This window comes from Dipodomys merriami, unplaced genomic scaffold (assembly GCF_024711535.1).
Source record: "Dipodomys merriami isolate MVZ:Mamm:240054 unplaced genomic scaffold, mDipMer1.0.p SCAF_690, whole genome shotgun sequence".
In the NCBI taxonomy this organism is placed as follows: Eukaryota; Metazoa; Chordata; class Mammalia; order Rodentia; family Heteromyidae; genus Dipodomys; species Dipodomys merriami.
This window is the reverse complement of record NW_027206280.1, coordinates 430747-443508: the sequence shown is the minus strand read 5'-3', so window position 1 is coordinate 443508 and position 12762 is coordinate 430747. Positions and strand designations below refer to the sequence as shown.

The 12762-nt window shown below is 42.9% G+C and overlaps 1 protein-coding gene across 1 annotated transcript in view; it reads right to left on the bottom strand.

Moving 5' to 3' along the window:
* The window catches only part of LOC138816322 (ADP-ribosylation factor-like protein 8B), a 36076-nt gene continuing 23314 nt past the window's right edge, over nt 1-12762 (bottom strand). Inside the window, exons 4-7 of the mRNA XM_070006019.1 lie at nt 11947-12040; nt 7182-7249; nt 6612-6682; nt 1-2389 (exon numbers count right to left, since the gene is read on the bottom strand). Coding sequence (XP_069862120.1) covers nt 2340-2389; nt 6612-6682; nt 7182-7249; nt 11947-12040 — 283 coding nt within the window. The 3' untranslated portion in view covers nt 1-2339. The remainder of the gene's footprint in view (nt 2390-6611; nt 6683-7181; nt 7250-11946; nt 12041-12762) is intronic.

Below are 12762 nucleotides of genomic sequence, written 5' to 3'. Positions count from 1 at the left end.
TCTAGGGATATTTCAAAAGTTTATTTCTACATTAACTAGCCCACAGGCCCATCTCTGAACGCTGAGTTGATTTCTTTCTAGCCCACGGTCTATGGACCCCTCCATGGTAATTTCCCTTCCGCTCCTTTCCAAAAAGTCTGCAACCTTTCAGCATGATGTACATTTTAAGTTAAAATTGCCGTTACAACCCTCAAAATGCAAGTTTATTGAACAAAGCTAAGAAAAAGCAGTAAACAGATGAAAATGCATCTACCAAAATTTTTTTTAAAAAAACAAAAAAAAAAGAACTAAGTATTTACAAAGTTGAGTGACTATTAAGTTTCCACATGCAGAGGTTACACAGAAAAATGGTAGTGGCATTTGGATGTCTACAGATGGTGAAAGCAATGAACACACACACACGCACACACACACGGTCAACTGCAATGTATGCAGTCTCACACACACACACACACACACACACACACGGTCAACTGCAATGTATGCAGTCTCACACACACACACACACACGGTCAACTGCAATGTATGCAGTCACACACACACACACACACACACGGTCAACTGCAATGTATGCACACACACACACACACACACATACACACACGGTCAACTGCAATGTATGCAGTCCCTGCAGCCCAGCCCTCATCCCAGCCCCTCTTCTGGGACACATGTGGCCATGTTCTCCGTCCCAGCTCACAGTGACCATCAGTGGTATACACCACAGCAGTAAGTTTACATATCCCTTCGTTTCCAGAACCACCCATCCCACCTGGGAAGTATTCAACATGCCTCAAAGAAAAAGAGAACTTTAAAAGGTCGGATTCCGTTCACTAAAAAGGTGGATGGGAAACAAGTAACACGTGCAACACAGTGCAGTGCTCTGTACAGAAGTCTTAAGGCCATGGCAGTCTATAAATTAAAACTGCTATTTGCAAAAAAACAAAAACAAAAAACCCTCAATGGTGACATCCTCTTGAGTGCTCAATGTATCTGGAAACGCAGTGTGCAGGAAACAAATCCCACACAGCATGAAGCACACGAAACAGTGCCCGACAGGGCTCTTCTGCTACAGCGGCCTACGCAAACCTGCGTTATGAGTCCCTTTATGTGTACAGAGATCACTCAACTATAAAACGTGTTCCGTACTTTCTATACATGTCTGTATCATGAAGCCAACAATCAACAGCTTCAGTTCCCCGGTTCTCTGTGTGATTATTAAACAACCTGTAGACATTGTGCATGATTCATCAGAGAAAGCAGGCAGGTCTAGAGTTGTCATAATAATCAAGACATCTAATGGCACCAGACAAGAGTACCCAGCCTTACTTGGTAAGAGAAAAATTAAAAAATTGTTTTCTTTGTATCTTTTGTGCTGAAAGTCAACTTTATGACTCAATATAAAAAGTTAACAGCGTGTCATGCAGCACTGATTTAATGACTGGAGATAGAAAAAACAAACGTGTGTCTGAACGAAGTCTGACATTGTTAACAGGTTTTATTACACTGGCTGGAATGCTCTAAATTCATGAAAGCGTTTGAGAAAATCATCATCAATCCCAAGCCCTTAAAAAAGTGTATGGAAAAGGAAAAAAAATGAAAGAGTAATGATCTGGACATATATAAACTAGCATGCACGCCTTCCTCCTCCCACACTCCCGCTGCTATCTGGTGATGAAATATTCTCAGAAAACAGAGTACGTTTATAAAACCGTCAGGTAGGAACTCTCCAGTGTAAAGAGCCAACATCGTTGATCTGGCGCCTCTGCTCATTCTTTGCAGACCAGTTCTTAAAATTCCTACAGGGTAATTATACATGTCACATGCATTTGTGAGATAAGTAAACATTACGTTTATATTATCTCAAATGAGTCAGGCTTAAGGTTTTCTAAATACTGTGTGTGGCACTAGAAATTTCATGCTGTATCAAGTCAGTATCGGTATTAAGCTATTGGACTCTATAATGAAATATTATAGACATTTACTGAAAACCAATATAAAAATCTGGCCCAGAAAGACCATAATGGAAATATGCCATTTTCTTGATTTAAGATGGTCAAAAGTGTTTTGTTGTTTTTTTTAAAGGAAAGGTTGGGGGGTGGAGGGTTTCTACACACTAGGCCAAGTGTGTATGAGAAGCTGTGTCTGCTGACTTTATCATGACAACTCTAGCCGATTCGTTATGAAGGGTTAGGGATACACATCTTCAGCAGTGCACATGAGAAATAAACTCTGCAATTTCTTGGGTTTAGGAAGGACCGGATTCTGGGAAGTACTTCAGAGGAACGGACAGTAATTGTAGGATTAGAGCCAAGAAGGACTGGAAGACTTCATGAGATGTTTCAGCTTCTTCTAGATTTTGAATGTTGAATAAGCCACTGAAGTGTGATATCTAAAGATGAGGGAAAAAGTTAAAATGTTAAGATACTAAAGTGGAACTAAATAACCAAACAGGCACAATACTTAAAAGCGCAGCTAAGTCCAGGTACATGTACATGTGTCACCTTCCCCTCTTCTCAGCATCTGTGCTCCATTTACCTGAGCTCTGTGAGGATCACGTAATCAATAACCAAACTGAAAAAGTAAATTGTGTCTAGGGCAACTGGCGCATTTGTTATCCGTTGCTTCTTAGAAAAGCAGGTATTGCACACAAACTGCCAGGAACGTGAAGAGAAGGGCAAATACTCTGCCCCTGAAGAACTTTTTAAAGCATAATAGAAGAAACCAGGAGTTGGAGAGGTCACCCACACACAATGCCAGGCAAAGGAAACAGCAAAGCAAGTCAGATCAAGAGTCCACCAGGGCAGAACTGTGGGTGTGCTGCAGGTGAGAAAAGTGGCTGAAGCACAGAGGAGGAGCTCTCACGCACTGCACCTCCACATCAGGAGTTTGTGACCTTGCTCTTTTAGCATCTGGGCTGGAGAGTTCTTCCCTGTTGTCCGAGATGACCCTTTCTGCATCCTTCTAAGAGTGTTTCAGGGCAGCCAGAGCCTTAACCAGCTGATGTCATTATCATGCATCACTATAACCACCCAAAAATGTCTCCAGACTGCCCAATGTTCCCTAGGAAAAGTGTCCTGAAATAAAGCTGGAAACGAGAGTGGCTCCTGTCTCTAACCCTGTAGCTACTCAAACACACACACAAACACAATCACGCGCACACACACACACACACACACACACACACACACACACACACACACACACACACACACACACACACACACACACACACACACACACACACACACACACACACACACACACACAGGAGGTTGTGGAGGATCGCCGTTCAAAACCAACCTAATCAGAAAAGTCTGCAAGGCTCCATCTCCAATTAACTGGCCAAATGCTGAACTAGAAGTATGTATCAAGTTGTAGAGCACCAACTATAAGCAAGAAAGTAGAGCTATAACATGAGCCTCTGAGTACAAGACCAGTGCTCATGTACATGTGTATACATGCACACACAACACATAATGTCCTAATTTCAAAACCACTGAGCTACAGAGAGCCAGATCATTGTATATGTCATTCTTGGATGATAACAAGGTAAGATTTTGCTTTCAAGCCAATGGGAAGCTACTGGCGAATTGTATTACTATATGTTAGTTAGCTAGCAATGGCAAGAGGAGACAGGGTGCTCCCATACAAAGTACAAGTATGCAGACTGTTGCCAATATGCAAACTGTCACAACCAAGTAGGCAGGGGATGAAGTCCTGAAGCAAGAGAGACACTGTAAGATGGGAAGGAGTAAACTGAGGAACAAGAAGCCAGCCAGGCACGGTGGTATACACCTGTAATTCCAGCACTCAGGAGGCTGAGATCAGACAATCATGAGTATGAGGCCATTCATGAGATACAGAGCAAGATTCTGTATTTAAAATAAAAATTTTGAAAGTGTAGAACTACCAGGACTTGGTAAGGGAGTGTAGGTAGAAGGCTGCGTATGTGAGTCACAGAAGTGTTGCTGGCTCAAACTGGCTGAAGGAAAACAGCTGTAAGAACTCAGCTTTAGCACATCAGGAGTAAAGGCAGTGATGTCTAGATCGACAGATCTGAGGAGGAGTTGGAGACCAGCACGACATCCTCACACGATGCCAGCTCAAGCTCCAGTGGCCGAGACTAGCTGGGAAAAGGACACCCAGAAGGCAGCTAAGGCAGAACAGGGCATCAACTGTCCTAATTCATAAAAAACAGCTCATAAGAAAGCACATGAGGATCATGCAGAATTAGCACTCTATACTCCAAGCCAGAAAGGGAAGCATAAATGTAACCTCCTACTTTCCCAGCTATACACACGAGAGAACTATATGGAAGCCATATCCCTGTCAAGAATACTGAGAGCTGAGATGGAGGAAACTCTACTGGGCTATGAAACCAGGACTCAACATGGATGAAATAGGTCCTTCGCACCTCTGCTGCAGAAGACGCTAGTCAGAAGACGGAAAAAGGTAAACCCGAGACAAAATGACCCATTTTAGCATTGAAGGAACTCACAAAAAACCTCCCCAGACTCTGCAGAGAAGAAAATGTCCCGAAAACAGACGAATCCTCAACACCAGATAAAAACACCGAAGAGAAATAACAAATCAGATGCAAAAAAAAAAAAAAAAAAAAAGAAAGAAAGAAAAGAAAAGAAAAAGTGATCTCCCAGGAAAGTGTCCTAATGTAAACAGTCTGGAGCGAGTATTTATCTCCATGTGATTTATGGACATGAAGCAGGCTCTTCTTATGCCATATGAGCAAGCTGGAAGTCTAACATGACGTTTCCTGCTCCTAGTATTTTTTAGAGACTGTCAGTAAAGGAAAAACTTAGAGCCAAAACATGTTATAAAATCTGAAGTCAGCCAGGTACTGGTAGCTCCCACCTTTAATCCTAGCTACTTAGGAGGCTGAGGTAAGAGCATGAGGCCCTGAGTTCAAGCCCTAGTGTGCGTGTGCATATTCAAAAAGGAAGTGTAACCATTTGGCTATTAGTCAGGATTCCTTACTCCTACTAATCAGCCATTCTGATCTACATTTGAATCTAGCTAAAAGTAAATCCATTTCCTTAAATCTGTTAATACTTTAAGTGAACCAAGAGTTCTGAAATTACAAACTTGGTGACTACTGACCCAGAGCAAAGCACAGCTCGGTGTCATGTGTACACCTTTGCTGCACCTCTTGCATAAAAGAGCTCTAGAAAGCGTGTTGTTCTGTGTTTTCTTTGGAGTGGGGGGGGGGGGGGGGAGGGCGTTCCTGGGGTGGGAGGTGAGGGAAGCATCCAGCTAGGCTGTGAGAACGACAAGACAAAAGATGTTCCCCTCAAAAGCTCTCTCCTGAGTTAGGGAATACTAAAGAATACAAAAGGAGCAACAGATTGACAGAGGAGCCCAGTATACTAAAAGCCAAGTTCGTGCAGAAGAAGGCTCCTTTCTCTTGCTACCCAATGACTGCACGAGGTTCATTCTCTGCTGTGGGACCGCAGGGAGCCCTGCACTATGGGTAATCTCTATCCCTGAGATGAGAGAGAAATGCCTCCAGATATAGCCACGTCTCCTGGGAGAAAATGACTCACTGAAACGTACCTTAAAATTTAACAAGAATTTCCCCACTAGCACCTAACAAAAAATTTAAACAAGGTCCATTTAACCACAAATGCTTTCTAGAGTCTGTTCTCAAATTAAATACTCTCCATGTATGTAACAAGTCATTTATTCTCACCATTCAATAAAGGAATATTTGCATCCAAAAGTAGAATTATCAGGGTTTATACTGCTTTGTAGTGGCCTTTCAACAAGTCCCAAATGAACCAGAACAACAGCAACCCTATGAGCTCACTAAAACGTGTTTGGAGGCAGTTTGGAGAGACTAGCAGTAACCCAAAGTCAGACGTCATGAACAAGAAGTGACATACTGAATGAAGGCTGAAGAAAAATACCAGAATCTTTAGAGTAATTAGTTAAGGTGAAATCATACTGGAGTGGATGGGCCCTAATCCAATGGCCTGAGTCTAACAAGATACTAAACTTAGGAAGAAAAGAGAGCCATGGAGGCAGAGTGGAGCAGAAACACCAGGCTGGTTGGCTGGCTCCCGGGCAGTGCAGGCTAGGAGGGAGCAAAGACGAGGTGACAGCACGTTTGAATTCTCCCCTCTTGAACAGGAGAAAGTTTCTACTGTTTTAAACCGTATAGTTGCTGGTACTTTGTGGCAGCAGTTCCAAGAAATTAAGAACAATATGAAGTGGAAACTGGCTTACACTTCCAGTACAATGTTAACATAATGAAGTGGTTTTAATGCCTAGAGAATAATTTGTATAAGACCTAATTTCAAAAATATCATTTTGATTCAAAAGCTCAGCTTGATGCAAAAATTAATACAATAAATCGACTTCACATAATGTTAGACCTTATAGCTCTGTGGCATTTACTTCCTTAAATAGTGTAGAGAAAATTTTGGCTGATGTATTTTTTCCAAAGGTTATAATGCCAATGCTTTTTCCTAAGACAAAACAGCAGTACTTCCTAGAGGAAGTTATTTGAACACGAAGAGGGAGAATAAACAGTAAAAAACACTACATATTTCTTACAATGATACTCATTCCTTCTGAAAATATCTATCATTTCTTACCTATATTATCCTTTTCTTTGCAAGAAATTGAATAGCAGCAAATTTCTCTATCCTGAATAGCAGACAGATTCCTGTAAGAAGCAGAATTATTTAAGTCTGTGCTTAAAATAGCTGTCATATTTATCATTCTCTCTCCAATTTTACTTCTTTTCATTACTATGCTGAAGAAATTACTACTAAAATTTTAGGGGCTCATTTCTCTGGTAGGCCATGTATGATCTGAAGTTTTTTACTGCCCCCCACCCACCCCCACCATCCCCACCCCCACACCCCCACACCCCCACACCCCCCGCCAAAAAAAGGCAGGCTGGGAGCCAATGGCTTACACCTGTAATTCCAGCTACTCAGGAGGCTGAGATCTGAGGATCATGGCTGAAAGCCAGCCCAGGCAAGAAAAACCATGAAACTGTTATCTCCAATAAACCACTCAGAAAACTGGAAGAGCTGAGGGACAGCACTCAGGCCCAGAGTTCAAGCCCCATCACTAACAAAAAACATAAACATGGCCTACAAAAAAATATCATTTAGAAGTAAGTTTTTAAAACAGTATTACTCATTGTTAGGACATACATTTTTTCAATTAGCTGTTTCTCATCCAAGGCATTAGGAAGATCTCTCTTGTTTCCAAGTACCAGTACCTTTAAAAAGAAAAGATATTAAGTGTAAATTTTCATGTACAAAAATCATTACCTAAATATAACCTTAAAATTAATTTTATGTTAACACACACCTAGATCTTAAAAGCATGCTCTATGTACATATTTTATGTCACATAATAATTTACTTAGGCATCATCTCTACCCTACCATGAAGATGCCAACTTCAATTTTAAATATTCTTTAAGCTTGAAGCCAGGCACTGGTGGCTCATGCCTGTAATCCTAGCTACTCAGGAGGCTGAGATCTGAGGATTCTGGTTCAAAGCCAACCTGGGCAGGAAAGTCCATGAGACTCTTATCTCCAATAAACCACTAAAAAACCAGAAGTGGTGTTGTGGCCCAAGCAGTAGAGCGCTTGCCTTGAGCTGAAGAGCGCAGGGACAGCACCCAAGCCCAGAGTTCAAGCCCCATGACCTACCAAAAAAAAAAAAAAAAAGGATTCTTTAAGTCTGAAGATAGAGTTGTAATTCCATGGTAAGGCCTACATCAAGGTCCTAGGCCCAACACTTAAAAACAAATCTCTTTTTCAGCTGAGGGTAATAAGCAAGAGTGGAGGAAACAGTCCATCTGCCAACTAATCATGAACATGTTACTAAGTTTTAAAAATTCAAGAGCCAAGCTGGGGGCCAGTGGCTCACACCTGTAATCCTAGCTACTTAGGAGGCTGAGATCTGAGGATCAAGGTTCAAAGCCAGCCTGGGCCGTAAAGGCTGTGGGACTCTTATCCCCAATTAACCACCTTCTGGTGGCGCTGTGGCTCAAGTGGTAGAGCACTAGCCTTGAGCTGAAGAGCTGAGGGATAGCACCAGGCTCAGTGTTCAAGCCCCACAACCAACTAAAAAAAAAAAAATTTAAGAGCCAGAAACTGGGAGTGTCACTCAGTGATAGGAGTACGTGTTTACTGTGCCAAAGACCCGAGTTTACTCTCCCGTATGTATGCATACATATATGTGTGTGCAAGTGTATGTATGCATGTGTGTATATGCACACGTATGTGTATAAAATAACACTTATCAAAGTAAATTCCAAGTAATGAAAACAAGAGGTTTTTTTCTTTGTTACCTTTTTCTTTTTGTCTTGTTTGTTCATTTATGTCTTTGGGGGGCGGGGACACACAGAAATGAAGAGACAAAGGGTGAACAAATGCAGCAGTGGTACTCAGTAGACACTATGTTGGAAAGAAATACACAACGTGTGTGGGGACAGGAGGGAAAAACTTGGAGGACGCAGGGGAAGGAGTGACAATGTCTAAAAAGAAATGTACTCCTTACCTGACTTACCTAACTGTTACACTTCTGCATATCACCTTTATAGTAATGAAAAAAATTAAAGTTAAATTAAAAAACACATGATCTCTTAGTCTCCGCCATTCAAGTAGCCAGGACTGCAGGCTTGGGCCACTATGCCAGGCTCCAGAATTTGTATCTTGATTCATGCTAACCGAGTACATTAACTGACAAATCCAAAAGATTCATCATCTCCAATTAACCAGCAAAAAGTCAGAACTACAGATGTAGTTCAAGAAGAGCACTAGCCGTGATTTAAAGGAAAAACACCAAAATAAAAAAAGATCTAAGCTATGTCATTTATGATGATGCTTGCCCAAAACTTTGTCCTCACTTTATGCACTGTCCTTTCAATAAAGCTACTTGCTTCCATAGTTTTCTCTCCTAGCCTTCCTTTCAGCTACAGGTTGGGCACATGAACTAGAAACAACTGATACCTCGGAAACAGACCCAGTGGCAAGAAAACAAAAATGGAAAATCTACCGTAATAACGGAGGAGCATCAACCCCAGTTCCTAGAAGTAGACGGGAGGAACATGGCACTGTGCAAACGCCCCCATCTTTGCTACAAGAAGAGCATAGCAGCTGTGCCCACTGTTCCCCTAACCCCCGTCTATGCTATGGGAGGGACCTGGCACCTACAGACCTTCCTGGGTTCCAACTTATTTGCTGAGCCTCCCCAGAGACTCTGTGAGCTACCCACTCAATTTCTTTTCTACTTAAATATGCTTTCTTTTTTCAAATTTATTATTATTACTTTTTTTGAGGACCAGCTGAGTCCTTGCACATACTAGATGAGCACTCTGCCACTCAGCCACATTAAAGCAGCCCCTGAAAAGCAACATTTCATTGATTAGAACTAAGAACCCTATGGTGACTAAGAAAATTGATACTCATTTGTGGTATGTAGAACTAGCATTGAATACAGAAAAACTCTTCAGCATGTTTTAAGGATTAAATGCCGGGCACCGGTGGTTCATGCCTGTAATCCTAGCTACTCAGGAGGCTGAGATCTGAAGATCAAGGTTCAAAGCCAGCCCAGGCAGGAAAGTCCCGTGAGACTCTTATCTCAAATAAACCACTAGAAAACCAGAAGTGGTGCTGTGGCTCAAGCGGTAGAGCACTGGCCTTGAGCTGAAGGGCACACACAGGGACAGTGCCCAAGCCCAGAGTTCAAGCCCCACGACCGACAAAAAAATAAATAAAAATAAAAAATGAGTTTATATATTTCAAGTGTCTGACCTTCAGAAACTTGCCATGAGGCTAAAACCTGGTCCTTTACCAGTGTTCCTTAGCTCAAAAAAGTACCACCCTCCATCTAAGAATTTTTCTTCTAAAATCACTTTCCTTCCCTCCATCTTGCCTGTACCACCACCCTGGTCCAATATTCTGGTGGACTCATAGGGATTAGTCCAATATTCTGCAATCTGCCAGAGCTATTTTTTTTGAGGGGGACATCAGTAGTGGGGCTTGAACTCTGGTCCTCAGCACTGTCCCTCAGCTTTTCAGCTCCAGGATACCACTCTACCACTTGAGCCACAGCACCACTTCCAATTTTCTGGTGGTAAGAGTCTCACAGACTTTCCTGCCTGGGCTGGCTTTGAACCATGATCCTCAGATCTCAGCCTCCTGAGTAGCTAGGATTACCAGCTGCCAGAGCTCTTGAAACAGCTTCCTGTGACAATCCTCCCCACATACCCTTCTTGACCACGGAGGTTCTTTTTTCCTCCACTATGTAGCACAGGCTGTTCTCAATCCCCTTAAATCTACCTTCAGAGTGCTGGGACTACAGGTATATCGAACTGCACCCACTTTCAGTACACCCTTGGCTACAATACAGTAATATGTTCAAACCATAAATGGTTCCTCAGCTCTGTGCAGTGCGGCCTCTAGTGTCCCAGGTGCAGCATGGCAGGGCACACTGCCGGGCCTCCACTCTCAGCTCTGCTCTGCACTGCTCTGGGGCCTGGGGGCCTGCTTCTCACCAAAGGGCCTTTGCAGGAACCCTCTCCTTCCCAGTCCAATATATCCTTCAGATGCCATTTCACACACTTCCTCAAAGCCTTCTTCTCCCCTTTGAACTAGATCAAATCTTCCCTCTCACAACTTTTTTTTGGTGGTACTGGGGCTTGAACTCAGGGCCTAGAGCTTACAACTCTCCCAATCCTTTATGTAAAATTCTAAAAGTCCTTTGCACCTGTGTTCATAGTTATTGTCAGAAGTGCATCTTTGAAGTGTTTGAGACTATCCAACCCACAAACTCCAGGAGACACTGCATAGCAACGCACGCAGTACTGAGCAGTGCCCATGCTGCATTGTAGTAGATACCTGATTGAGACATATACAAACAGCACAAGATCTAAGATATGGCAGATACTCAATAATAATAAATGTTCCAGGCTTTTAAAAGGAACAACTCTTACTAACTTCAAGTGTATTACACAACCCTCCAAATTCACAGGCTCTGCATCCAGGGATTCAACTAACAGCATGTCAAAAACATTTGGATAAAATAGTAGAGCACCGAGGCTGGGAAGGTGGCTCAGTGGTAGAGCGCTTGCCTTGCATGCATGAGGCCCTGGGTTCCATTCCTCAGCACCACATAAGCAGAAAATGTCAGAAGTGGCGCTGTGGCTCAAGTGGTAGAGCGCTAGCCTTGAGCTGAATAGCTGAGAGACAGAGTTCAGGCCCCACAACCGACAAAATGGTAGAGCTCGTGCCTAACAAATGTAAAACCCCATACCACCAAAAGGAGAAGAAAAAACAATTACAACTATACCAAACATGCAGACTTTCTTCTCATCATACTCTTAATAATTACATATAGCACTTGAATTTTATAGGCATTTTTTTTTTTTTTTTTTTTTTTGGGTCTGGTCGTGGGGCCTGAACCCTGGGCCTGGGCGCTGTCCCTCAGCTCTTCAGCTCAAGGCTAGCGCTCTACCACTTGAGCCACAGCACCACTTCCGGCTTTTTTCTTTTTGCTTATATGGTGCTGAGAAATCAAACCCAGGGCCTCAGGCATGCAAGGCAAATGCTCTACCACTGAGCCACCTTCCCAGCCCCTTATTAGGCATTTTTAATCATCTAGAGATGACTTTAAAGTATACAGGATGCGTGTAGGGTCTCTATAAATTCCATGTATGTCATTGTACACAAAGGACCTGAGGAACTGGGTGTGGCAGCAAACTCCATAATCCTGACATGAGGGAGACTAATGTAGACAACCTCACATCAGAGGCCAGCTTGGCTACACAGTGAGACAGTCTCACTGAATCTGAGCTCTTCAGATCTTTGTATCTTTGGGGTCCTGTGGGCCAACCTCTGTGGCTGGACAGTGAGGGATGACTATCGTCCTCTAATTACGAATGCAATCTGTCACCCGTACTTACTGGGATTCCTTGTAACTGGGGTTTATCTAGGAGATTGTGTAGTTCATTTCGAGAGGCCTCTATCTTGTCACGATCTGCCGCATCGATCATGTAACTATGAAGAAAACAGAGTGATCTCAATATGCCTTCTCCACATATCCAGATGACAGAATTAGACTTTCCATTTCATTTAAATTTGCTTTATTGAAGTTGTTTTAATTGTGGCAGGGATTTTAGTATAAAAAAACAATAAGCCCGGTGCCAGTAGCTCACGCCTGTAATCCTAGCTTCTCAGGAGGCTGAGATCTGAGGATCAAAGTTCAAAGCCAGCCCAGGCAGGAAAGGATGTTAGACTTTTTTTTTTTTTTTTTTGGTCAGTCATGACGCTTGAACTCTGGGCCTGAACGCTGTTCCTCAGCTCTTCAGCTCAAGGCAAGTGCTCTACCACCACTTGAGCTACAGCGCCACTTCCAGTTTTCTAGTGGTTTACTGGAGTTAAGAGTTTCACGGACCTTCCTGCCCAGGCTGGCTTTGAACCAGGATCCTCAGATCTCAGCCTCCTAAGAGCTAGGATTACAGGCATGAGCCACCTCTTATCTCCAATAAACTACCTGAAAACCACTAGTGGTGCTGTGGCTCAAGTGGTGGAGGGCTTGCCTTGAGCTGAAGAGCTGAGGGACAGCGCCCAGGCCCTGAGTTCAAGCCCCACAACCAACCCCCCATCCCCAAAAAAGAAGGGAAAAACAGAAAAAGAAATATATCTGCTCCCCACACAGGAAATTTCCATCAAAATACAAGTCCTAGATAAAGAAAAGGTCAACATGTATATTGTCAGCT